The 23622-nt window shown below is 45.1% G+C and overlaps 1 protein-coding gene across 5 annotated transcripts; it reads right to left on the reverse strand.

The window, feature by feature from the left end:
• Nucleotides 1-2994: 2994 nt before the first annotated feature.
• Znf445 (zinc finger protein 445) lies at nt 2995-23622 on the reverse strand. 5 transcript variants are annotated; one of them, XM_026408059.2, is made up of 8 exons: nt 23356-23622; nt 18359-18456; nt 13736-14372; nt 11695-11863; nt 11261-11364; nt 10858-10984; nt 10142-10252; nt 2995-9448 (listed from the first exon to the last, which is right to left on the reverse strand). In XM_026408059.2, the coding sequence occupies exons 3-8, from the start codon at nt 14162-14164 to the stop codon at nt 7257-7259; spliced, it is 3132 nt and encodes a 1043-aa protein (XP_026263844.2). In that variant the 5' UTR covers nt 14165-14372; nt 18359-18456; nt 23356-23622; the 3' UTR covers nt 2995-7256. The 5 variants fall into 5 exon arrangements, with proteins under 5 accessions (XP_026263844.2, XP_026263843.2, XP_077652412.1 ...); XM_026408058.2 differs by having other exon boundaries at nt 13736-14518; XM_077796286.1 differs by lacking the exon at nt 18359-18456 and having other exon boundaries at nt 13736-14518; nt 23596-23622.

Below are 23622 nucleotides of genomic sequence, written 5' to 3' on the forward strand. Positions count from 1 at the left end.
ATATTAACTTTTCCCATCACCACATCCCCCCGGATCTTGAAAACGTGGCTTGTTTTGAGTATTATCAGGCTTCAATTTTACTTGTTTCCATCAATTTCCTATGCTTGATAAATATGCTCTGAGAACTTTGTCTTCCAAGCATTTGAAAACTTCTCTTGGTGAGTGCTGGACTTTAACAGGTTTTCATATGCAAATGTACATACACATCAGTCTCTACACATGCTACAGTCCCGTGGGGGTCTTTTCCATCTAAAACTCTGGCATTTCCATGTCACATACCTGCTCCTTTTATGTTTTCTTACTATAGTGTGAATGCATATATTTCTGACTGGCGCAATTACACCAAAAATAACTTTGAATTAGAGTGACCACTTTGGGAGAACTGTGATATGGATAAAATTGTTCAATTGCAAGTTGCCCTAAAATAAAAAAAACAAAAAGCAAAGGTCTGAGTGCCCAATGGTCTGCTATGTAGGAGGCTTCCAAATACAACTTGAACAGAACACATGCCTCCCTAAAATATTCTTTAGCCACAGGTCACATAAAATACAAGCATCTTATCCTTCATCAGCACCAATGGACAGTGTTCAGGATTCAGGATTAGCTTTAGATGTTGACACGTCTGGTGCCATTTCCATATCATGCTGATGGTTTAAGTCATAGAATATTAGGTAAACAACAATGTTGGCTAGCAATTCATTTCACTGCAAAATGTCAAGACTGGCAAAACATTTTAAGTATACTCTAGTTACCCAAAAGGAAAAAACCTTCATGAGGCTGTATAATTTTTTTTCATTTTTTTGGTGGTGGTACGAGGGATTGAACCCAGGACCCTGCACATGCTAGGCCAGTGCTCCACCACTGAGCTGCATCCCCAGCCCTCATGAGGCTTTATCAGCAACAGTCACTTTATTTCACATGGAAGGCATCATTTTCTTCCTTCCCACAAATAAATTGAGCTTTAAATTTCTCATGGCTTTAGAATAGTCTCCACTACAGTCAGTTTGCTCTCCATTTTTTCCTGCCTGGCTTCCTCTTTTTTTTTCCTTCTTTTGAAAACTTGACTTACTCAACAGAGTTCAGTTGTAAGGTAAGACCCTGTCTCAAAAATAAAATAAAAAGGCCTGGGAATATAGTTCAGTGGTAGAACATCCATGGGGTCAACTCCCAGTACTAGAGAAAGATATACTCTCACTCACCACCAAATACAGTAAGTTTAAGAGTTTGGGTTATGGAAATCCTGTTGAAGAAAGTAAGTCTCAGAGAACTGTTTCCAGAACCCCTGTTAGGACATTCCTGAGCCTTCCCTACTGTCCTTCTCTGGGCAGGAATTACATGATAAAGACACTCATTTTTTTTTCCAATTTCCCTAAGCATTGGTACCAATAAAGTTCTGGCATGTTAACTTATTATTTAGTGTAGGTTAGGTTTGGATCTGAATTTCAATCAACCAATATACAGAGCTATTCTCAGTTTCTCAGAAATGATGAACCCAAGTCTCTCCCTAATGGGTCCAAGTCAATAAATTTGGCCTGATCTGAATTCATATTCCTTGTACCATGATTACACTCTTCACATCCATTCCTACATATACCCAAGGTTTCTCTCAGTAAAAACTTGCAAAATCATGCAGATTGGGGGAGCATATTGTTATGTCCCCAGTTACACTGGCTCTTCACCCTTTGAAGCCTACTGCAACATAAGTCTGGTTGTAGGTTTAATAGCAAAAAAAGGTAGTGGAAGAAGGCCCTGAGGGGTCAGCCATGTTTTGGAAGGCACATACCTCATTACATGTTCTTCATGCAGAAAGGGGCTAATCAACATTTGCAGTTCAGTCTCATGGTGACCTTCCCTAGACTCCAGTGACAGTGGCTGGTACCCCGCCCCAGAAGCAGGTCCAGCCACCAGGGGATCCCCCTCCTGAGCTCTGACACTACCATCACCCACACAGCAGCATTCTCTCCACATGGTTCCACTTTAGCTCCAAAGGCCTCTCTGCCAACCTCCAACCATTCTAAGCACTTGTTTGTTCCTGCTTTGGTGGTCTGCCCCTACAAAGGTGGGATTCAAACACTGCCATCCTCCAAATTGGCTCAGATGTTGAGAACAATGACACTGCACACATGGGATCATGAAAAACTTGACCATTCATAACTGAGGCTTTCTGGACAGAAGCAGGGCAGGCACCTTTCTCTTGGGGGTAGAGAGTGGCTCTGGTTATTGTAGTCACAGGATAGGTCTCAGTGAACTGCCAAAACCCAGGTTTGCATGGTTTGACACTCTGGCATTGAGGGGACGTGCTTGGCCTCTCAGCCACGCCAATGTGGGGCAACATGAGGGGAGTGCTTAAAAATTGTCAGCAGCCACACATCAAAGATGAGGGCAGACTATAGCAGACTCTGCCTCCATGACACTGTGGCATTCTTTTTGCCTCTTTATTTTAAAATACCTAGTCAACAATTCTTAAGTTCTCTTTAAGTAACTGGCATGGTTTCTGACTCCTGAGTAGAACCTGACAGAAAATCCTGCCATTCTATTAGAGTTAGCATTAATTTCAAAGGTGCAGGAGTTGGCATGTGAACATTTACTCTTTCCCTTGTTTCTTTAATAGAGTAGAATGGCTGACAAAGCTGACAATTCCATCCCCAGGGTCCCATTCCTCATCAGAACCATGAGTCGACAGCTTCTGGCTTCACTTCCTATTTTCCAGCAAGGAGTTATTAAAGAAAATGGAACGTACGATTTCCCATAAGCTGTTTGTCTTAGAGACCATGTATCAATACACACAGAACACACTCATTTTTCAAATCTGTTGCATGGTATTTCCCCAGAGGCACAATTGTTTAACCATCTGTCACTGCCATTTGCATTGCTTTCAACTTTGGGAGGTGAGGTCTCTGAAGCCGTAAGAGATTAAGTGACTTACTTACTCTAAGTAACATCATGGAAATGACAGAACCCATGCTTTAAAATGTTTTATTTTGACATATTTTAACTAACAGTTAAAAAGAAGTGACCGCGTTATCCCGTTAAATCTTAGCATCCTGATGCATCTGCATCAGTTTTTAGAAAGAACACACAAGTGAAGTCCCTAAGTGCTCTCCTTGATTCCATCAGCATCTCCTGCCCTGGAAAGGCAGGGCAGTGACATGCATCCATCATTACAATTCATGATTTTACACTCTTATTTCATGTCATTTGAATCCACAGAAAAGTGGATTGTGCAAAATAATACTATTACATATCAAGAATGTGTACATGCCAGACAACATTTTAAGCATTTTACATGCATTATTTCATTAACTGCCCCCCATCCCAACCATTCTGTGAGGTTGGCACTACTATCCACATCACAGAAAAACACAAACTAATAAAAGTGTGTGCCCATGAACACACAGTATGTGTGACTTTACACATATGGTACACAGTACATAGCTTCTGCAATTCTTAGTGTTTTGTGTACATGTGTGTATGGTACAGGGGATTGTACCCAGGGGCGCTCTGCCACTGAGTTATATCCCCAGCCCTTTTTAGGTTCTGAGACAGGGTCTTGCTAAGTTGTCCAGGCTTGGCCTTAAACTTGCGATCTTCCTGCCTCAGCCTCCCAAGTAGCTGGGATTACAGACGTGCACCATCACGCCCAGCTTCAGCCTGGTTTTTATCTGGGTTGAAAGATATAATTGTCTTTTATATTCACTTTCTAAAGTACCAAAAAGCAACCCATTTGTTTACCTGTTCTTCTGTTGATGGCATGCAGGGTTCTGCCAATCCTCTTTCCTAAATAGCTCTGCAACAAAGAGCATAACATTACTTTCTTCACATGGTACTCTTCTTGGATATATCCAGGAGGGCCACTGCAGTACTCACCACTTTACAAGACTCTGTAAATCATCTGGCACCACAGTTGTCACCAAAAGCAATATGAACTTCAGTTGTCCCACACACTTGCCCATATTTTGGCTTTCAATTTGTAATATTTTATATTTCTTGTGCTTTCTTCTTTGCACACACTTGTCTGTCTCAAAGTCTCTGTCATCGAGGGTGAGGCTAACCACCAAACAGTGGCCAAAGGAACTTCTGGCACCCACTCTTCTCTGTGATGGACCCAGCCCATCGGGCTTTCTCCAACCCCAGCTTTAGTTCTTCATGAGGGTAGAGAAGGTGGGCTAGGCTGGAGGAAGCCTGAATGCTGTCCAGGCCAGGCTGTGGCTGAAACCATCAGAAACTGTCAGCTGGAGTCCTGTGGCTCAGAACCATCCACAGCTGGGCTCCTTATCAAGTGCAGATGTGCACCTGAGCAGTGGCTTCCTGTCAACATTTCACTCAAGGGCCACTTCAAAAGACTGCACCCCTGAGTTGGCTGAACCTGTCAGCTCTGGATTCCTTCAGAGGGACAGTTTTATGGAAAAGTTCCTCTGTGTGGTAAACAAATAAGCATCCAACCCTGTCCTCCAGAGTACTTGGCTAGGCTGCAGTGACAGACTGGAAACCAGATGACACCCAACAGAGCAAGACTTGAGCTGCAAGAGTGGTGGGGCTGGGGAGCAGGCCTAAAAAGGATGAGGGCCCCAAAAGCTGAAGACATGAACCAGCATAGAGAAATGTGGCACTCTGGGTAAAGGGAGATACACAAAGCTGGAGAGACCAGGGTGTGCAGGGAGGGGCACTAGTCAAATCCAACACTGATTATCAAAATGTTTAGTAGTTAGTTCTAAGGAGTCAGGATTTTATTAATATTTCTATAATAATTGATTATTGAAGAACTAAGAAAATCTGCAAGTCCAGGCTACTGAACACACTGCACCAATACAATCCCCGAACAGTAACAGCATACTTCATGATAGAAGGATTCCCATTAATTTTTTACTTCATCACTTGTATGTTTTAGATTTTGGTCAGAATGTTTAAAAATAAGTACATCTCATTCTATAAAAACAGCAGTGGAAACACCTATTGGAATAAAAACTCCAGGTGATACAGAAAAAAATGAGTCTTCCCACGGTTGTACCACCAAGTGACATTTGAGTTGAACCTCCAGATTTTGATCACCTATCCAGAGCCTCAGCAACCCAAGCCAGGCCCAGGAAGCAACCCACACAAGCCAAGTACCACAAGGGTACACAGGGAAACTGACCCTGAGGTGCACTTGCCTGCCCAAGATCATCCTGTCAGCAGAAGGTACATGAAGCCTGGCATCTGGAACCCAGGTCTGATGATTCCAAGGCCCTTCCAATGAACTGGCCCCTGCCCAGCCACATCTAGCGCCAGTCTTAGCACCCCATCTGTGCCAGAGGGGGAACACTTGATTTCAGGCCATGGGCAACGGCTGCTGTAGAGGGCCAAGATGGCAACACCGAGTTCCCACCAGAAAACTGAGTGATGCCCTACCTGCCTCTACCCACACACTACCACACAATTTTATTCTTCATTTTCTCCTGGCGACGGCAATCCAGAAGATAGGAAGACTCAGTACTCTAACATAAACAAAAGACATGTACCAGGCTGGTTTCTTCTCATTATGAGAAATGGCCTGCCCAGTCTGTGCCCCAACTCACAGCAGTAAAAGGAGACATCACTGCATAACTGAGACATTTTATCCCCACATTTGTAATCTGAGCTCTTCAATAATTCAAAGAAATTACTTAAATACACTTCAGACATGTCACTCCTTCACATTTGTGTCATTTAGATGATTCTTGCTTATTGCTTCAACATCAGCGGGTGGGCAAGTGAGGGGGTGCTTCCCCCATCATGCCCCTTTGCCTCCTGAGGGCAACAGGTGCATGCCCAGTTACTCTTGTGTTGCGCCTGATACCAGCAAGGAGCACACACACAGCGGGCTGTGGAGATGACAACTACCATGCACAGAGGCCGGAAATATACACACAGGGGCTTAAGCTTTCATGTGTGCTCAGGACTCAGGTCTTAACAGAAGTCAGAGATGGGTAAAAAGTCCCATCCTGGGAACTGTCAGCAGAAACAACTGCATAAAAACCTTTCAGCTACACTTTACTGAGTCCTCGGGTCTGTGGTTAACACTTGCAGAACGCAATTCACATTCAGACCACACTCCACTCCAAACTACCCAAAGGCGCTCCACCTCCCTGAGGTGGCCCCAGCCCGCAATGACCTGTGAAGCCCACACAGCCTGACCCATCACTTCTCTGGACACTCGCCCTCTCTCTCATTCTACTCTGCTCCTGGGGCCTCCCTGCTATCCTCTGAGGACATGGGTCAAGATCCTACCACCTCTGCCGGGAACTCTATCTAGAGATCCACCTGGCTTGCTCCCTGCCTCCTTCAGGAACTCGGATTTCCCTTTCTCTGCTGAGGCCCTCCCTGACCAACCTGTTTCAAATCACAGCCCTCCTCCCAATCTAGCATTTACTTTCACTCTTCTCTGATTTACTTTGTCCTTAACACACACCACCATCCAGGATGCTACATATGTCATTTGTTTATCATCTGTAAAGATCCAAGACAGTAGGATCTTTTTATCTGTTCCAATCACTGCTGGGTGACTTTTGTCTGTTCTGTCACTGCCTGGCATTAGGGAGGTGCTCAGGACATTTCTGCTGAACTGACGGACGGCTGCTGCTTGCATAGACCTGTGGGGTGGAGATGGTGATGAGGCACTGGTGGAGCTCCCTTATCCAAGCAATTGAGCCCGCCACCCTGCTCTCGTCTACCTGCTGCTGAGACAAATCTAGGCCCTAATGGATATCCAGAAACCCAGCTATGAAGCTGAAGTCCCAGCCTGAACTCAGGAGGCAGCTCAGGAGACCAGGAGTTCTCGACGCTGTTGCTTTTAAAGTCAACAGAACAGGCACAGTCACGGGCCAAACCTAAGAAAAGACTGAGGATCCAACTGGCTCCTTCCAGCAGCACAAAGCCCCCCAGGTCACAGCCATGTTGTCCAACCCCAAAAGGCAATGGTCTATCTAGAGTTGTCAAAGGAGATGTGGCTTGGGGAGCCTCAGGCTATTGTGAAAAAGATGGTTAGTAGGGGCCTAGGCCTCCAGAAAGGCCCCAAAGAACATGGTGATGCCATTCCCTATAGTATCACTTCCCAGCAGGGATGCTGGAGACTCTCTGAGCTTTGAAATCTTCAGGATTCCCTGCCAGTAGCTTCCAAAATAGATAGGGCTGGGCCCTTTGTGAAGGTTTCCCCCTCAATGCCTATAATCAGGGGTGCTCTAGCAGGGTAGTCAGGAACCACTCCCCACCCCACTGTCACTGACAGCCCCAAGCTAATCTCAAATATGATTTTTCATATGCCGAGCCAAATTTGAAGACCACCTGAAGGTCTTCCCACACACTCTGCATTTGAAGGGCCTCTCCCGGGTATGAAACCTCTTATGGCTAACAAGGTGTGAACTCTTGTTAAACGTTTTCCCACATATGCTACACTTGTGGCACTTCTTCTCAGTGGGCACACTGTGGAGTCCAGTGAGTGTGACACTCTGGTCACAAGGTTCCTTACCATCCTTAAAGGGCTTCTCTTCCCTTGGTTCTAATTCCTGTACATTCAGCCCCACGTCCTGATAGGAAGACAAACCCGCTTGGCTGCATTCAGACTGTGGCACCGCGGTGTGTTTTCTCAGATGGACAGAAAGGGTGTGCTTCCCGATGAAATCCTTCCCACACCACTCACATTTAAAAGGTCTCTCTGTGGTGTGGACCCTCTGATGATTAACAAGACGATAATTCCTATCGTAAGATTTCCCACACAAATTGCATTTATAGCGCTTCTCTCCACTGTGGATTCCCTTGTGATCTAAAAGACTTCTTTTACGTGTAAAGCTCTTTCCACATTCTTGACACCAGAAAGGCTTCTGACCAGGGAGGACTTTGGGCTGCAGATCAGGGAGGACTTTGGGCTGCAGATCAGGGGTCTCTTTACTTTTAGGACTCTCATACTTCTGGTGCAAAGAGTGCTGCCTCTGGTGTCGGTAGAGATTGGAGCTCCATCTGAAGGCTTTTCCACACTCCCTGCACTTATAAGGCTTCTCTCTGGTGTGAATTCGTTGATGGATGAGAAGGAATGAGTGATTGCGGAAGTCTTTGCCACACTGACCACATCTGTAGGGCTCCTCTGTAGTGTGGCTGCTCTGAGGAGTTTGGAGCACTGTGTCCTGACTAACAGATGGCCCTGCCTCAGGCTTTCTTTTAATGGCATGTTGCTTCTTATGAACAATGAAGGCTGACCTATAGGTGAATCCTTTTGCACATTCACTGCATTGATATGGTTTCTCGCCTGTGTGAATTCTTTGGTGCTCACTGAGAGTTTTCTTTTGAGTGAAAGTTTTCCCACACTGCTGACATGAAAAAGTTTTCTCCACGGTGGGGGCAACAGTAGTCAGTGGGAGCAGACTATGATTTTGTCTGAAGTCTTCTCGATGTTTCTCTTGTTCACAGAACTCTTCCTCCTGGTGTGACCTCACATGACGAGTAAAGTTTGACCTCCACCGAAAGGTTTTCCTACATTTGGTACATTTATAAGGTTTCTCCTGCGTGTGAATCCTTTGATGTTCAAGCACATAGGATTTACAGTGAAAGGATTTCCTACACTGGCTGCAGTCAAAGGGTTTCTCCCCACGCTGGTCTCTGAAATGGTGACCAAGTCCTGAGTTGTAGGTGAGAGCTTCTTCATACTGATTCAATTCAAATTTCTGCTTAGTGTGGGTTTCCTGGTGCAGACGGTAGGCTGACACACGTTGGAAAGCTTTCTCACATAAATTGCATTTGTAAGGTTTTACTCCAGTATGGATTTTCTCATGTCGCACACAGTTCGAGCTCCACCTAAATGGTTTCTCACACACCCTACATTTAAACGGCTTCTCTTGAGTGTGAAGTCTCTGATGATACGCAAGATGGGAGCTGCGATTGAAGGTCTTCTCACAGTAATGGCATCTGTACAATGGCCCCACCAGGTAAAGGCTCTGTTCATGCTGATGATGAGCACTGAGGCTGAAGCCCTTTCCACCTGTGTCCTTCTCGCTCCCTTTCAGGCCAGTATGAATTCTCTGATGGAGGCTAAACCCCCCAATAGTGTGTCTGAGTCCCTTCCCATATTTCTTGTAGTCATAATGGTGTGAACCTTTTCTGAAGTGTCTGCCACAGCCATGTTTAAGGGATCGCTTTCTCTTGGAAACTCTCAAATATGTAATGTGTTTTAGGTCAAAACTATTACTTCTTCCCAGTACTTCGAATTCTTTTCCCACTTTATGACTGAGATCAATCTCTTCCTTCTTATTTTTCACTTGTGTGGGGCTTTCACAGTACTTCTTTCCACAGGGCCTGCTCTTCTGTTCAAAAGATATTCTGAGTCTTATTCCTTCAGAAGCACTAGTCACAGGGCAGCCTGATGGCACAGTGAACGTTTCTGCATCTTCCAATGGAGCCTGTTTTAAGATGAGCTTGTTTGTTTCAATCTGGAGCTTACCTCCTGACAAAAATTAAGAACGAGAGAATGTACTCTTTTCCCATACTTGGAACTAGAGAAAGCAATAAGGGCCCATGTAATGCCATGACGTGGGTGGTGAGGCTCTTGCCAGACTGCCAGTACTTTTACAAAATAGTCAGGAATAAGGCAAAACATGGAAGAGTACCCCCAGATAACAGGGAAGGGAGGAGGAGAAGCAAGATGAGCATAGCAGACACAGACATGCAGAAATCCTATCCAACAGGAAAAGAATAAGGGTTGAGAAAAGAGTATAAAACAGCAAGAAAGGGGAGAAGAATCATGGGACTAGGACAGGGGCACTGTAGAAAGATACCCAAAAGCTAAGAGGTAGGTTCTGGTTGAAAGGACTAGAGAGATCAAACCTGTCAAAGAATAATCAAAGGAACAGTCCCAGCAACTCAGGAGGCTGAGTGGAAAAGGGAAGAACAGTAAGTCCTTCGATGGGCAAGAACTGTTAGAAAGAGGGCCACTGGGGGAAGGGACAAGGCTAGAAACAAATGGCTTATCATAGGCCAGCCAGGAGGAAAAAGGCCTAGGGGCCCATCACCCCTTAATGACACTTAAAGATATTCCTTCTAGCAAACAATGATCACTAGTCCCTAGAGTGAGGTACTTGATCTTAAGAGAAAGCAGCAGATGCAAGAGGGAAGGGTCTAGTAGATTCTGTGAACTTACCTCTAGGGGAAGCACCTGGATCCCTTTTAGGCTTAGCTGCCTGGATATTCAGGCCCCACGGCTCCCTTGCTTCCAACCAGGAGATCAGAGCAGGTTTAGAGAATGGGCCCACTGCAGAAAAGGAGGGAAAGGGTGGAAAGGTGGATGGATCACACAGAACTACTCTCTAAGACCCTCTCAGTCAGAGGTCCTGAGGGAGAAGGGAAGGCCAGGAAGGCAGGTGGAGGAAGTGAGGGCAGGAGAACTAGAAAGCCATTTCTGATAGCCATGAGCAAAGGACTGCTAAGATTTCCTGAGGTGGGAACCACACAATTACTCAACTGGTTAATCAGTCAACAGTTTTGTTTTTTTTTTTTTATTTTTTAGTTGTAGGTGGACACAATACCTTTATTTTTATGTGGTGCTGAGGATTTAACTCAGTGCTTCATGTGTGCTAGGTGAGTGCTGTACCAATGAGCCCCAACCCCAGCCCCAACAGTTTTTGAATACCTAAATAGACTAGGTACTTGAAACATCTTCAATCTTTAAAATCACCCAGCATGATAGGCATTATTATCCCATTTTTCAAAAGAGGATAATGAGGTGATAGATTAAGTTGACCTGGTTAGTAGTTACAGGATCTAAACCCAGGTCAGGTCCCTTTCTATGCACAACAACAAAAACCAAGAAGACAAAAGTAAAGGTTGATAGCAGCATGGTGAATGTCGGTGACTTACCCAGAGAAGCCACGTTCCCATAATTCTCCAGCATCACATCCCTATAGAGATTCCTCTGAGCTGAGTCCAGCCATCCCCACTCATCTAGGGAGAAGGTCACCTCCACATCCTTGAAAGTCATAGCCTCCTGAAAATAACACTGTGCTCTAGAGCTGGTCCACAGCTCTCAGCTTTCAGGAGGGGCTGGAGGAATGGGTTTGGCTGGGAGTAACCCCAGGATGGATCTGCAAAGGTGAAAGACCATCACCCAGCAGAAGAGCTCTGGGCTCAAGGGGGATAATTGGGTCTCCAGGACATGGGTCCCTGGATATGAGGTCACTGGACAGAGAAACCCAGGAGGAGAGAAGGTGTACTTCACCATTAGGCAGCAATGCTGAGACATAAGGAAGGGCAGAAGACTCACCTGGGGCTCAGCCGTCAGGGACCTGGTGGCCCTTACCCCATCTCCTGGGCTTCCTGGGATCCCTTCGCTCTGGGAAATGGCATGCACCTGGGCAGCAGGAGGAGCTGAGGGAGAAGAAAGAGCCATGAGAGAGCTGTCCAGCTCTGGCCACCCACTGAGAAACCCATTCTTCCCACACTTAGAGGGCTCCTGGACCAAAAGCAGGTACTGACTGTTGTTAAAACACCCATACAATGTGACCTCAGTGTCTCACAGGGACTGGGAAAGGGGCAGGGGATGTGTGCTGGGAAGAGGAGCTAGTGAGACACAGTGGGGTTTGAGAGAACACAGAGGTAAGAGACAGAAAGAGAGAGAAGACAGACAGTGACAAAACACTATGGGAAATTTGGGGGACATGGCATGAGGCTAGGGTCTTAGAGCTAGGCAGAGAGTACCGGATTGCTCAGCCAGGAAGTCACGCACTCCTATTGCATAGGGAAGCTCCAGGTGGTCTCCCAAAGCAGAGCTGCTCCTGAGAGGTGAAGCAGGGGGCCATGTCTGTGCAGACTGCAGGGGTCCTGTACCCATCCAATGCACATCTGGGCTCTGGGCAGGGCCTGGATCCTAGCAAGAAGATGATGTTGTGAGAGGCACCCTCCATGGGAATCAGAAATCAAACTCAGGAAAGATGCCACATTGCCAATCTCTAAAGGGAACGGGGAAAAGGATGAGCAAATCAAACTCTATTACCTCCAGTCAGAGAAAAACCCAGGTAGGCCCCTCTCACCCTTTGGCCTTAGTCCAAGGACACACTTGGCCATCAGTAATAGCACTACTGACAGTCCTCAGATGCCACAATGACACCTCCAACTACCTCTCAGCCCCTACCTTGCCTAGAATTGAGAAATTGGAGAGAAAGAATTAGTCCCTGAAAAGCACATGGATAATGGTTCTGGGCAAACATGCAGCCAAGCAATATCTTCCTTCAAGCATTGTCCTAGGACTGAAATGCAAAGTGACTTCATCAAGCTAGCTCAGATTATTTAAATCTAAATGAAACAGTAACACCCGAGAGAGGCGATGCTAACTAGAGGGTCAGCCAGAGAGCCATGGAAGAAAAAGTTTCTAAGGAAAGAGATCCTTGCCCTGGTACTTCAAATAGCTTTGGTCTCTGAGGCAAGGCTGTCCTTGATGCAGAAATGAGCTATGCCAATGAACTTCGGTGCTCTATGTCAATGAACTTCGAGTTTTCCTGACCCTGTGGTGAAGATATTCTCTAGGGTGATATGGACAAATATTAGCCTGAGGCCAATGAACATCTGATAGAGAAAAAGGCTGCAGAGGATGAATTGTTTATTATCTCCTATTTCTCTCAAACCATAATAAAGGGAGAAAAATGGAATAATAAGAATAAGGGAGCAAAGCCAAACCAGTTTAAAGATAGACAAACTTTCCCAGGCCCTGTTTTTTCATGCTATGGTAATTATTTAATGGGCCACAGGATGATTCTGCAGTTTCATATGCATCTTAAAGTGTTTCTGTTCGTTTTTCAGAATTTGGCAGGTATCTCCCAGCCAAATTTCTAGCTAGTTTTTAACTAGCTAGTAAGGCTCTTTCTGCTCATTTGGCAATGTTTCCATGGATTTAAAAACCTAACTTCTAGCCCTAAGTGAACTAAATACAACCAAGCCATAATTTTGTGACTGCTGTGTAACTTATTTCATTTTATATAATATTATTAGGTTCTTCTGAACATCTCCTTGTTTTGATAAAATGATTAAAAATAATAAATCTCTTTACTGGCATCCTGTGTGCAGCAGAAGGAGCAGGAAGGATCTGCTGGGTGATGTACCTCTGCTCTACTGCCCCGCCAGGCCTAGGACAGCCAGCTCTCTCCCAGCACCAAGGCCAGGGCCAGACACATAACAGGCACTCAAATATTTACTCAAAAAATTCTCATAATCAGATCATTTCTGCATTTTCTTCTCAATAAACTGAGACTCTGAAAGGTACAATAACATGGCCAAGGACACCGAGGCTGTAGAATTTTGGAATAAAGTTTAAGACCCGAGGCCTTCCAATTTCCCAGCTCAGGGCTGCCCCCCATCACTTGTGTCCACCCGCCTACCACCACTCAGATCCTCAGACACTCCTTGAGGAGGAAGCAACTTGGTACGCGTAGACTGCTCTTTCTCTTAGTCTCCCATTCAGAAGCCAAGAGTCCTGATCCTAAGGTCCCTCTCCTGCCTTATCTCTTTACAGGTCTGGGGTCAGACTCAAGACAAATTAGATAACGTGTACAGATGGACTTTGTATACTTTAAGCCATTGTGCACAAAAACTGTGATGGCTCAGGATCCATTTCTCAGCTGCTCAGGTGCCACCACAATGAGAAGAAAAGGCCTCCCCTGAACTGCTCAAGCTAACTTCAGAGGGCCACCTCCACCCCTAGACACGCAGGTAGAGTTCACCAGGTACCACACACTTGTTCACTCACCCTCTGTAGTGTCCCATCAAGGTCCTTCTGTAGCTCCTCCAGCAAAGCCACAGCCTCCTCACCACTCTCAGGGTGATGGAGCTGCACCCAGGTCCGGAGCTCCCCGGGCAGGATGCTCAGGAACTGCTCCAGCACCAGCAGCTCCAGGATCTGAGGCTTGGAGAGAACATCAGGCCTCAGCCACCAGCGGCAGAGCTCCCGGAGCCGGCTCAGAGTTTCTAGGGGCCCAGAAGACTCATGGTAGCGAAGTTGCCTAAAGAGCTGGCGGAACAGCTCCTGGCCAGGACGGTTAAGTGTCTGAGGCCTGGCAGTCTGCACTGAAGTATAGGCTTCATCTTCTTCTTCCTTCTTTACCATTTGAAGGCGCCCTCGCTCCCTTGAAGCCTGGGCCTGAGCTGGATGGACAGCATACCACCTGCCCGGAGGCATCACTGCTGTTCAGGATCGACCCAGCTAAGTACACACAGAGTCTGCTACTGGGTCCTCAGGAGTATCTTCTGAGCATCAAAGTACCCAATGTCATTTGCTGGGACATCAGAAGTCACTGAAATAACCAACGTTCCTGTTCAGAAGTGGACACATAGGAAAATGATGTCCATATCACATGATGCAGTTAGATGCTGTTGGTTGAGATCATCTTTGGATGTATGAGAAGAGGGCACATGGAATGCACAAATGTACTTGTATCAAGCATAGCAGGGCTAGATTGTCACTTACTGAGGTAAGCCAATAAAACATCCCAGAGTAAAGTAAAACACGTATACAGCTAAAATACAAAAATATCTGATAAAAAAATCAAAGAAGATGTAAATAAGCTGACAGACATACCATATTCAAGTATCACAAGACCTGACACTGTAAAGTTATCAATTCTTCCCAAATTGATCTATAGGTTTAATGTAATACCTTCAAAATTTCAGTAAGAATTTTTGAGGGTTATGAGGGATATGGCTTAGTAATAAAGTGCTTGTCTAGCATGCATGAGGCCCTGGATTCAACACCCAGCACTACAAAAAAATAATAATATTTAAAATTTTAAATTAAAAAATATGCAACAATTTACATGGGAAAGAAAAGGAATAAGAGTAGGCCAAATAATTTTGAAAGAATAAAGTGAAAGAAATCAGCCTGTATAATTTTAAGACTTATAGCCACAGTAATCCACACTGTGTGATATTAGTAGGTAACAGATATTAGTACGTAACAGAACAGATCATGGAAACAGAACAGAAAAAACAGAAACAGACCCACACAAATTTGATAAACTTGTTTTTTAAAACATCAAATAGGATTTTACTAATATTATATATAGTATTTCAAAAACAAAGTGCTGATTGGAAAATCCTTGATTTTATGGCCCATCATGATTAAGGCCAATCATTGAATGTGTGAAAATCACTAATCCAACTTTTCACTGATTTCCTGCATTTCCTTTCACATCTCCTCATAACAAAGGTTAATCCAAGAGGTCAAGCTACTTTCAGGAGACAACAGAGCTTCGAAAGCAAAGAAAGTAAACCAAGCCAAATCCAGCTCCCCACTTATTAGCTGTATGACCACATAATCTTACCTTGTTATATAATGACATTTAAATGAGAAGCTACCTAGGGCACATTGTGGGCTCTCATAGTGTTTGTCTGTTTCTTCACATCTAGGAAAGGAGCTTGTGCCCAGGGGCTTGTGCTTCAGATCACGTCACCATGTAGAGGAGTCCACCCCTGAGAGGTGCCCAAACGACTTTCCATTAAAAAGCAAAAGCAATTCCAAGAGGAAAGATAGTTTTCTCAACATATACTACTGGAGCAATCAGACAGCCATAGACAAAATAACAAAAGTTGACCTTGATCTCATTCTCTGTACAAAAATCAATTCAAAATGGATCACAGACTTAAATGTCAAACATTAAACTGTGCAACTTTGAGGGGGGGAAAAAACAACCAAAGGAGAAAACCTTTGGGATTCAGCAATATATAAAAAGAATGATACACCACAAACAAGTGGAATGTATCCTAGCAAGGCTGATTAACATATCAGAAGAATAAAAAATAAAAAACAAAAATCACACATTCCCAATCAATCGCTGATATGTGGAAGTTAAACCACAATAAAGCAGGGGAGGGGAAGAAGAGCAGTTCAGGGGCTGGAGTTGTAGCTCAGAGGTAGAGCATTTGCCTGGTACATGTGAGGCACTGGGTTCGATTCCCAGCACCACATATAAATAAGCAAATAAATAAAGGTCTTTCGACAACTAAAAAAAATATTAAAAAAAAGAAGAGTAGTTCAGTATATTAAACAAAGAGGAATAAAAGAAAGGTGGGGTGGGAATAGTAAAGACAGTATGAGAAAGCTAACATTTTTCCTATGCTCACATATGAAAACATCTAAGTGAATCCCACCATGGTGCCCACTCCCAAGAATGGCATCCTAATCAGAACAGGATCTATTCCATGCTTGTACAATTTACCAAAATGGATTCTAATGTCAAGTATAACATGTATAAGAAGAATCCATTAAAAAAAATACATGTTCCTGTCAACAGATGCAGAAAAAGTTTTAACAAAATCAAACATCCTGTCATGACAAAAGAACATGATAAATAGAAACTGCTCAGTTTGATAAAAAGCCACCTACAAAAACCCACAGCTAACATCATACATGGTGAAAGCTGGATGTGGATGATGATTCCCCCTCAAAAGCATGAACAAGACAAGAATATTCACTCTCACCTCTTCTACAAAACACTGAATGGGAGATTCTGGCCATGCCAGTTGAAGAAAGGATGGAAAAATAACTACTATGTCGCGGCACTAAGGTCCCAGAAATGAATAAAACAGACAAAAAGGACTGCTTTGAGGAGCTTACTAAGGGAAGACAGATATGCAAGTAGCATGCCAGACAGTGATGGGGCTATGTAGTAAAATAAAACAAGGGAGACATTTAAGACCTAGAATGAAAAAATAAGGTCATAAATTCAATCTTGCAGAAAGCAAAGGAATGCTCACAAGACCTCTTATATTGTTTCTAGGACAAAACATTGAAGACTACAAATTACAGTAAGTTATGTGTTACTGTACTGTATTATCTTTTTAGTCTCAAGCAACTGACATCATAGAATGTTTATTATGCATTAATATTTCTGGACACCAGAAGCCACAGAAAACTTACTGGTGGAACAGTTAGCAATTTTCATTATTTTGTCAGCTTTCCTTTTAAGTGCATACTGGAGTTAATCTTCAAAACATTCCCATCTTTCAGCCTACCACAAGAAAGGATGGATTTATTTATTTAATTTTTTGCCGCCAAAGTTTATCTGCCTTTCTTTGGAATTACAAAAAAATACTAGAGCAGCCTAATTCTTCAGTCCCTAAATATACTGACTACTGGCATCAGATCAATATTGGCATCAAATTCACCATTTTAGGCCGGGAGCCATTTTATCTAGAGGCTCCAAAGTTTCGATTCTGAGGCAATACTGCTTAAGTTCCTGTAAGAACACGTATCTACTAAACGATTAACCCCACCACAGCTTATGCTGCAACTCCTAAGCAGCCTATGAAATTCCTATAAAGCTGCTCTGTGAGTGCTGACTCGCTGCTGCTCTCCTCGGAGGGACAGCCTTGTTGGTTTGCCTTGTGTTACCAACAATAAACCTCTTGTGTGAGATTCCAGTGTGTGACGTGGTCTTTGGACTTTGCGTGGACTCTGCAAGTGTCCTTCACTGGTGCAGTGACTTGAATTAGGCTCTCCCATCAACTTGCTCTCCCTTGGGGGAGGTAAGCTGCTTTGGGATCCTATGCTTGGTCCTAGGCCGCCCTCATCACAAACTCACCTTCCATTGCACCGGCTGATTTGAGTAAGTTCCCCTGCCTTCGGTCAACTCAGACGACCTGCCAGTCTCAGGAAGTGACAGCTTAACATCCAGCACTCCCAGGGTTCCCGTTGGGTCAGGGGCACCCCAACCACGGCTTTCAGAGCTACGGTTGGTCCCTACTGTCAGCCGAGTCCATAGGCTCAGAAGGCCTTAACCCTGGCAAAAGATCTCTCTCTTTCTGGGTCTCGGTTACTCTTTCAGCTCAAACGCCCTGGTGCCAGGCACCAAGAACCCCTACAGGCCTTAGCCCCAGCTACTGTCCCCAGCTACTGCAGGTGTATGAACTGATAAATACAACCAATAAGAGTGTAAGTTATAGGTTACAGATTAGTAAAAAATATAGATTATAGATATAAGACTTTGATAAGTGAGATAAGACAATTATAAAGCAAGAACTGTCATAGACAGGCCTAAGACTCCATTTTGCTGCCTTCTATAAAACACTGTTACAAGAGCTGTTTCTGAGAAACTGAAATGAAAGCTGTTTTCTTATTAAAAAAAAAAAAAAATTGTCTTTCTGTACTTTGTACCCCAACCAATTGTACTTTACTCAGGATGCAGCAGTGGTCAAGGTGAGCTACATCCTGGGTTTGAATGCTGTTAGGATGGCCTTAGGCCTGAGCCTAAGCAATTCCAGTTTGAAACCAGCAGTTTCACCAGGCACACCCACAGAGCCCTCCAGTAAGACCACAAACAAGTTACTTCCCCTCACCCAGATAATCAGAGTAAAGCCCCTGGCATGCTGTCCTTACCTGATAAGAGGAAAAGGCTAGAAGATCAGGGTGGAGACCACCAGACCAGATGTTTCTGAACCCAGGGTAAATGATGTCACTGAGAAATCCGGGGATAGCTGATAAGGATTGAAAGGGGGGTCAAAAGCCCTAAAATTTAGTATAAATAATAGAGCAAATGAACAGTGATTCAGCCAGCCGAAACAAGGATGCACTCGAACTGGAGAGCCTGATGAGGACCTGACATCCCATCACTTGTCATCATTCTGAGCCTCTGCATGATCCTCACCGCTCTCAAACTCTACAGCCTCTTCTGGACCTTGGTGAGAGCAGCAACTTCTCCCTATGACCTTCTCCTCAACAGGTCATCCACTCCATGGCAGGAAAAGCCTGCCTTGGATCTGGACCTGATACTGTGTTTGAGTGAGTGTGCATCTGCTGGACATAAAGCCTAAGGCTTCAGACTTTTGAACTTAGCCTGCAGAGGGAATGTCTGTCACTAGCCTGTCATGATTAAGTGTGTTTTGCAGTGTTTAGAATTAATCTATAATTATTTGCTGTGAATTGATTCTGTCTAATGCAGTGCCTAGCATTAAGGATTGTCGTTTTCTTATTTAAGAACCTACAGAGTGAAACTGTATTAGGTAATTTGAGTGAATAAAGCATTGAAAGGAGCAGAAGTGAATGGACACTCTTTATTTCTCCCCTCGAATGCATATGTCACAATTTTGTCCCCTCGCAACAAATGCCCTTGTGGGTCTACATGACTTTGAAATAGACTCTCACCCCGCAGACCCCCGCCCAAATTCAGGCTGCAATAGCACCTGCTTGAACCCAGGGCTGTGGTCAACTGAATTGCAAAGCTAATGCTTTTTTTTTTAATTGTTTCTGTTTATCACTGCTTGCTGACTGGAAAATTCCAGTTCTGCCTAGAGCCCACAGGTCCCACTTATTAATATTTTAATTTCTATGATTGGCTAGCTTACATTACGATAAACAAGTCACTGAGTTGTGTTTTTTGTGTTTATATTCTCTTTGGATAGACCAGGAAGCTGCTGTCCTCCCACAGAGACTCTGCGGTGGGTGACAGACTCTGGCCAAGTAAATAAAGCTCTCTTTTGATCTGAAATTTGGACTTAGAGTGCTTTCTATGGCTTCTCCCCATAACAGTGACAACTCCCAGAGCAGTTAGCTCTTCCTCATTCGGTATAAGAGAACACAGAGGGATGCCTCTGTTTCTCCCTACTGACTCTCTCTCTCTCTCTTGCCATGGGGTGCAGCCAAATCTGCCATGCCCTCAGAAACCCCTTTGGGTTGCCTTTCAGCAAATTTAGATTCACTCCACCTTACCTCTGACTTAAGGTTCGAAAACTAATTCATCTCTGCAACTAAATTTGGCCCTTCTATACCTTAGACAATGATTTCAAATGGCCACTTAAGGGTATTCTAGATTCCCAACATTTTGAGGCACATTGTTAAATTTTGTGAGCACTCAGGGAAATGGAAAGAGAGCCCCTATGTTCAGGCTTTCTCTTTCCTTCGTTCCGAACCATCCCTCTGCTCTTCCTATTCTCCAGCCCAGGTTTTGTTCACTCTTGAAACCCTCTCCTCGACCTCAGCGCCTTCCTGAAATCCCAGACTTCGGCCCCACTGACAAACCCCCTCACCACTATTCTCCACCTTCTACTCCGAATCCTCTGGGACCTCCCTCACCTACTTTCAATCTACCCGTTACTCACTCTCACTCTCGCATGGACCCCTCTACCCAGCCCACACCTCTGCTTCCCCTTCGTGAAGTAGCAGGGTCGGAGGGAGTTGTTCGGATACCTGTCTCTTTCTCCCTTAGTGACCTCTCTCAAATTGAAAGAAGGCTAATGCACCTCCAATCCTTCAGGGTACATTACGGAATTCCAATACCTAACCCAGTCACACGATCTAACTTTCCATGACGTTCATATGATCCTATCCAACACCCTCCTACCTGAGGAACACAGGTGAGTTTGGGAGCAGGCCAGAAACTATGCCCACAAGGTTCATAATTCCTCCGCTCTCCCAATTTGCACTGAGGCAGTCCCTGATCGTGACCACAACTGGGATTACAATTCGGATGGACGGATCACTAGTAGGAACCTATTTATTACCTGCCTCATGGCTGGACTAAGAAAATTGGCCCCTAAGCCTATTAATTATAAGAAACTCCAAGAGATTATTCAGGATAAAAATGAAAACTCCTCAATGTTCTTGGACTGCCTTACAAAGGCCCTTTTACAGCACACCAATAGAGCCCCTGAAACCCCAGAAGGAAGACAACTACTAAGGACCTACTTCTTCTCCCAGGGCTTCCCCAACATTAAGGCTAAATTCAAACACCTAGAGAGGGGACCTCTAACTCCTCAAGCAGAAGTTCTACTAGTGGCTTTTAAGGTGTATAATGGGAGAGATGAGAAGGCCCGTAAACAAAAATACCAGATGCTGGCCAAAGCCTTTCAACCTGCCCCAACCACGAGTATTTGGGCATCCCGGCTTCCTAGGAAGCAGCCAGGGGGACCCCTGGCCCCTGCTTTAAATGTGGTCAAACAGGTCATTGGGCCAGAGCATAAATGAATCCCCAGAAGCCTCCTAGTGCATGTCCCAAATGCCATCAGGAAGGATACTGGGCGGTCGACTGTCCTCAAACACCAAGAGGTACAAGACCATCCGCTCTGATACCTTTCAAGCGGATCTTCTAGGTCTGGCAACAGATGACCAAGGAGGCCTGGATCCCCTCACCTGACTTCTCAGGAGCCCAGAGTAACCACTGTGGTAGCAGGTAGGCCCATCTCTTTCTTCTTAGACACTGGAGCCACATACTCAGTCCTAAAGGAGTTTTGGGGACCTACTTCTCTTTCTCGTTCTTCTATTGTCAGGGTAGAAGGAACACAGACCAGCCCCTACAAACCCTTTTGCTTCACTGCATATTCCAGGGCATTACCCTTTCCCACTCGGTCCTGGTGATTCCCCGCTTCCCAGTTCCTCTCTTAGCCAGGGATCTCCTAGCCAAAGCTGGAGCTTCCATTACCTTTGCTCCTGAGTCTCGCCTCAACCCCAGCTCACCTTCAGTATCCCTGCTGTTAGTACTCCAGACAAATTCCGAGGACTCTCCTTACCCCTTACCTCTTACCTGCATCAAAGGTTGATCCCTCGATCTGGGACCTCCAAAACCCTTCTATAGCTGCCCACCACCCTCCCTTGATAATACATCTCAAAGACCCCACCTATTTCCCAGCACAACCCCAATATCCACTTTCTCTCGAGAGCCTCAGGGGTCTCAAACCTTTAATCTCTGATATTCTCCGAAAACACCTCCTATGCCAAACAAACTTCCCTTTTAACACACCCATCTTAGCAGTCAAGAAACCAAACAGATCCTACAGACTCGTACAGGATCTTCACCTCATCAATAGGACCATAATTCTCCATCCATCCAGCAGTTCTGAACCCGTATACCCTACTCTCCACCATTCCCTCACACACCACTCATTTTTTGGTTTGGGACTTAAAAGATGCCTTCTTCTCCATTCCCTTACACCCCCAATCCCAGGACATTTTTGCCTTCACCTCGACAGAACTAGACACTCATACCTCCACCCAGTTAACTTGGACTGTCTTACTCCAAGGATTTAGAGATAGTCCCCATCTATTTGGCCACGCCCTTTCTAGGGATCTATCTTCTCTCTCACTCCCCCAATCTAAACTTATCCAATATGTAGATGACCTCCTCCTTTGCAGCCCCTCTTTACAGACCAGTCTGACTTAACACCTTCATCCTCCTCAACTTCCTAGCTCACCATGGATATTGGGTCTCCCCATCAAAGGTTCAGCTATCTACCCCCCAAATCACTTACCTGGGTCTTATTACACCAAGCCACAAGGCAATCACCACTGATAGAATTTAATTTCTTCCCTACCATCTCCCATTATGAAAGAGGAAGTTCTCTCCTTTTGGGGGATGGCAGGATTCCTCCACTCTTGGATTCCCAACTATTCCCTTTTGGCCCATCCTCTCTATGAAGCTGCACATGGCCCCCTCTCAGAACCACTTTTGAATCCCATCACACCACATTTCCACAAGCTTCAACAAGCCCTCCTTCGGGCCCTTACCCTCCGTCTTCCTGACCTTATCTGCCATTCTCTTTGTACCCCCTCCACAGCCAAACTCAAGGGCATTCCACACAGGATTCACAACTCCCATCTCAAAATGTTCACACCAAAGCACTATATGGCAACCCCCACAGGACCTCTGTCTTTGCACATCTCTAAAACTTCGACTTTCAACCCTCCAAAGCTCCCTGCGGATTCCTAAAAAAGACTCTTCTTGGTAGAAGAGGCTACTACAAAGACTACCAGCCCCTGATGCCCAAGACCATTGACTCGTGATCAACTCCTCTGACTCCAGAGACTCTACCCCCACCTAAAACACTCCCTGACCTCCTTCACAGGAATGATGTACTATGGGAAATAAACTACAAGCACAATGTCTTAATTATCCTGGGGGGGGGGGGAATGCAGTCATGGTGTCATCATGCCAGCACTAACTGTAACCAAAATATGAACATATGGGGCTAGGGATGCAGGTCTGTGGTAGAATGCTTGCCTAGCATGCATAAGACCCAGGGTTCCATCCACAGTATTTAAAAAAAAAAAAAAAAAAAAAAAGAACAAATGCATTCAGCAAATTTAGAAATTACAATATTTAGGGAGTACTGTGAATGTACTTAATGCCCTACATGGTTTAAAAGGTAAGTTTGTAGATATTGCATATCCAATATTATGTGTACTTTATCGCATTTTTATCCTAATATTACGCACAAGTTTTTAGAAAGCAACAGCATGACCTCATTTCATAATCAAAAGATGTGTGTGCGTGAATGGGTGTGCATGTGTATGAGTGTGCACACCTTCGGTGCACGCGTATTTAACGTCAAGCATCCAGAAAGCGAAGATTGCGACACTGCAGTTTCCACTTTCCCTCCACTTACCCAGTCTCCAGTGACCACGCCCTCGCGCATACTTGTGTGGGAGAGAACGCCTGAAGAAACACCACTCCGGATCCTCTGCACTCCAGACCCGCCCCTGAGGCCCTGGTGAGCTTCCCAGGGGCTGGAAGGGATCGCGGCTCCGTCCTGCCCAGTCCGAGGACTGCCGCCCTCGGGGAGACACCTCCGCACCGCGACCCAGGGCCCACAGCCGCCACCGTCACAGTCACCGCTAGAGCTCACCGTCTCGTCAGCGCCGACAACCTGCCC

This window comes from Urocitellus parryii, chromosome 3, assembly GCF_045843805.1.
Source record: "Urocitellus parryii isolate mUroPar1 chromosome 3, mUroPar1.hap1, whole genome shotgun sequence".
Taxonomy (NCBI): Eukaryota; Metazoa; Chordata; class Mammalia; order Rodentia; family Sciuridae; genus Urocitellus; species Urocitellus parryii.

Excerpts from the sequence above, each read along its gene's own strand:
- Znf445 (XM_077796286.1), bottom strand. The coding sequence starts at position 14,164 with ATGCCTCCGGGCAGGTGGTATGCTGTCCATCCAGCTCAGGCCCAGGCT. Across the intron at positions 11,365-11,694 it reads CTTCCTGGCTGAGCAATCCG|CTCCTCCTGCTGCCCAGGTG; the intron begins GTACTCTCTGCC and ends CTTCTCCCTCAG. Across the intron at positions 9,449-10,141 it reads TCCAGGTGCTTCCCCTAGAG|GAGGTAAGCTCCAGATTGAA; the intron begins GTAAGTTCACAG and ends AATTTTTGTCAG.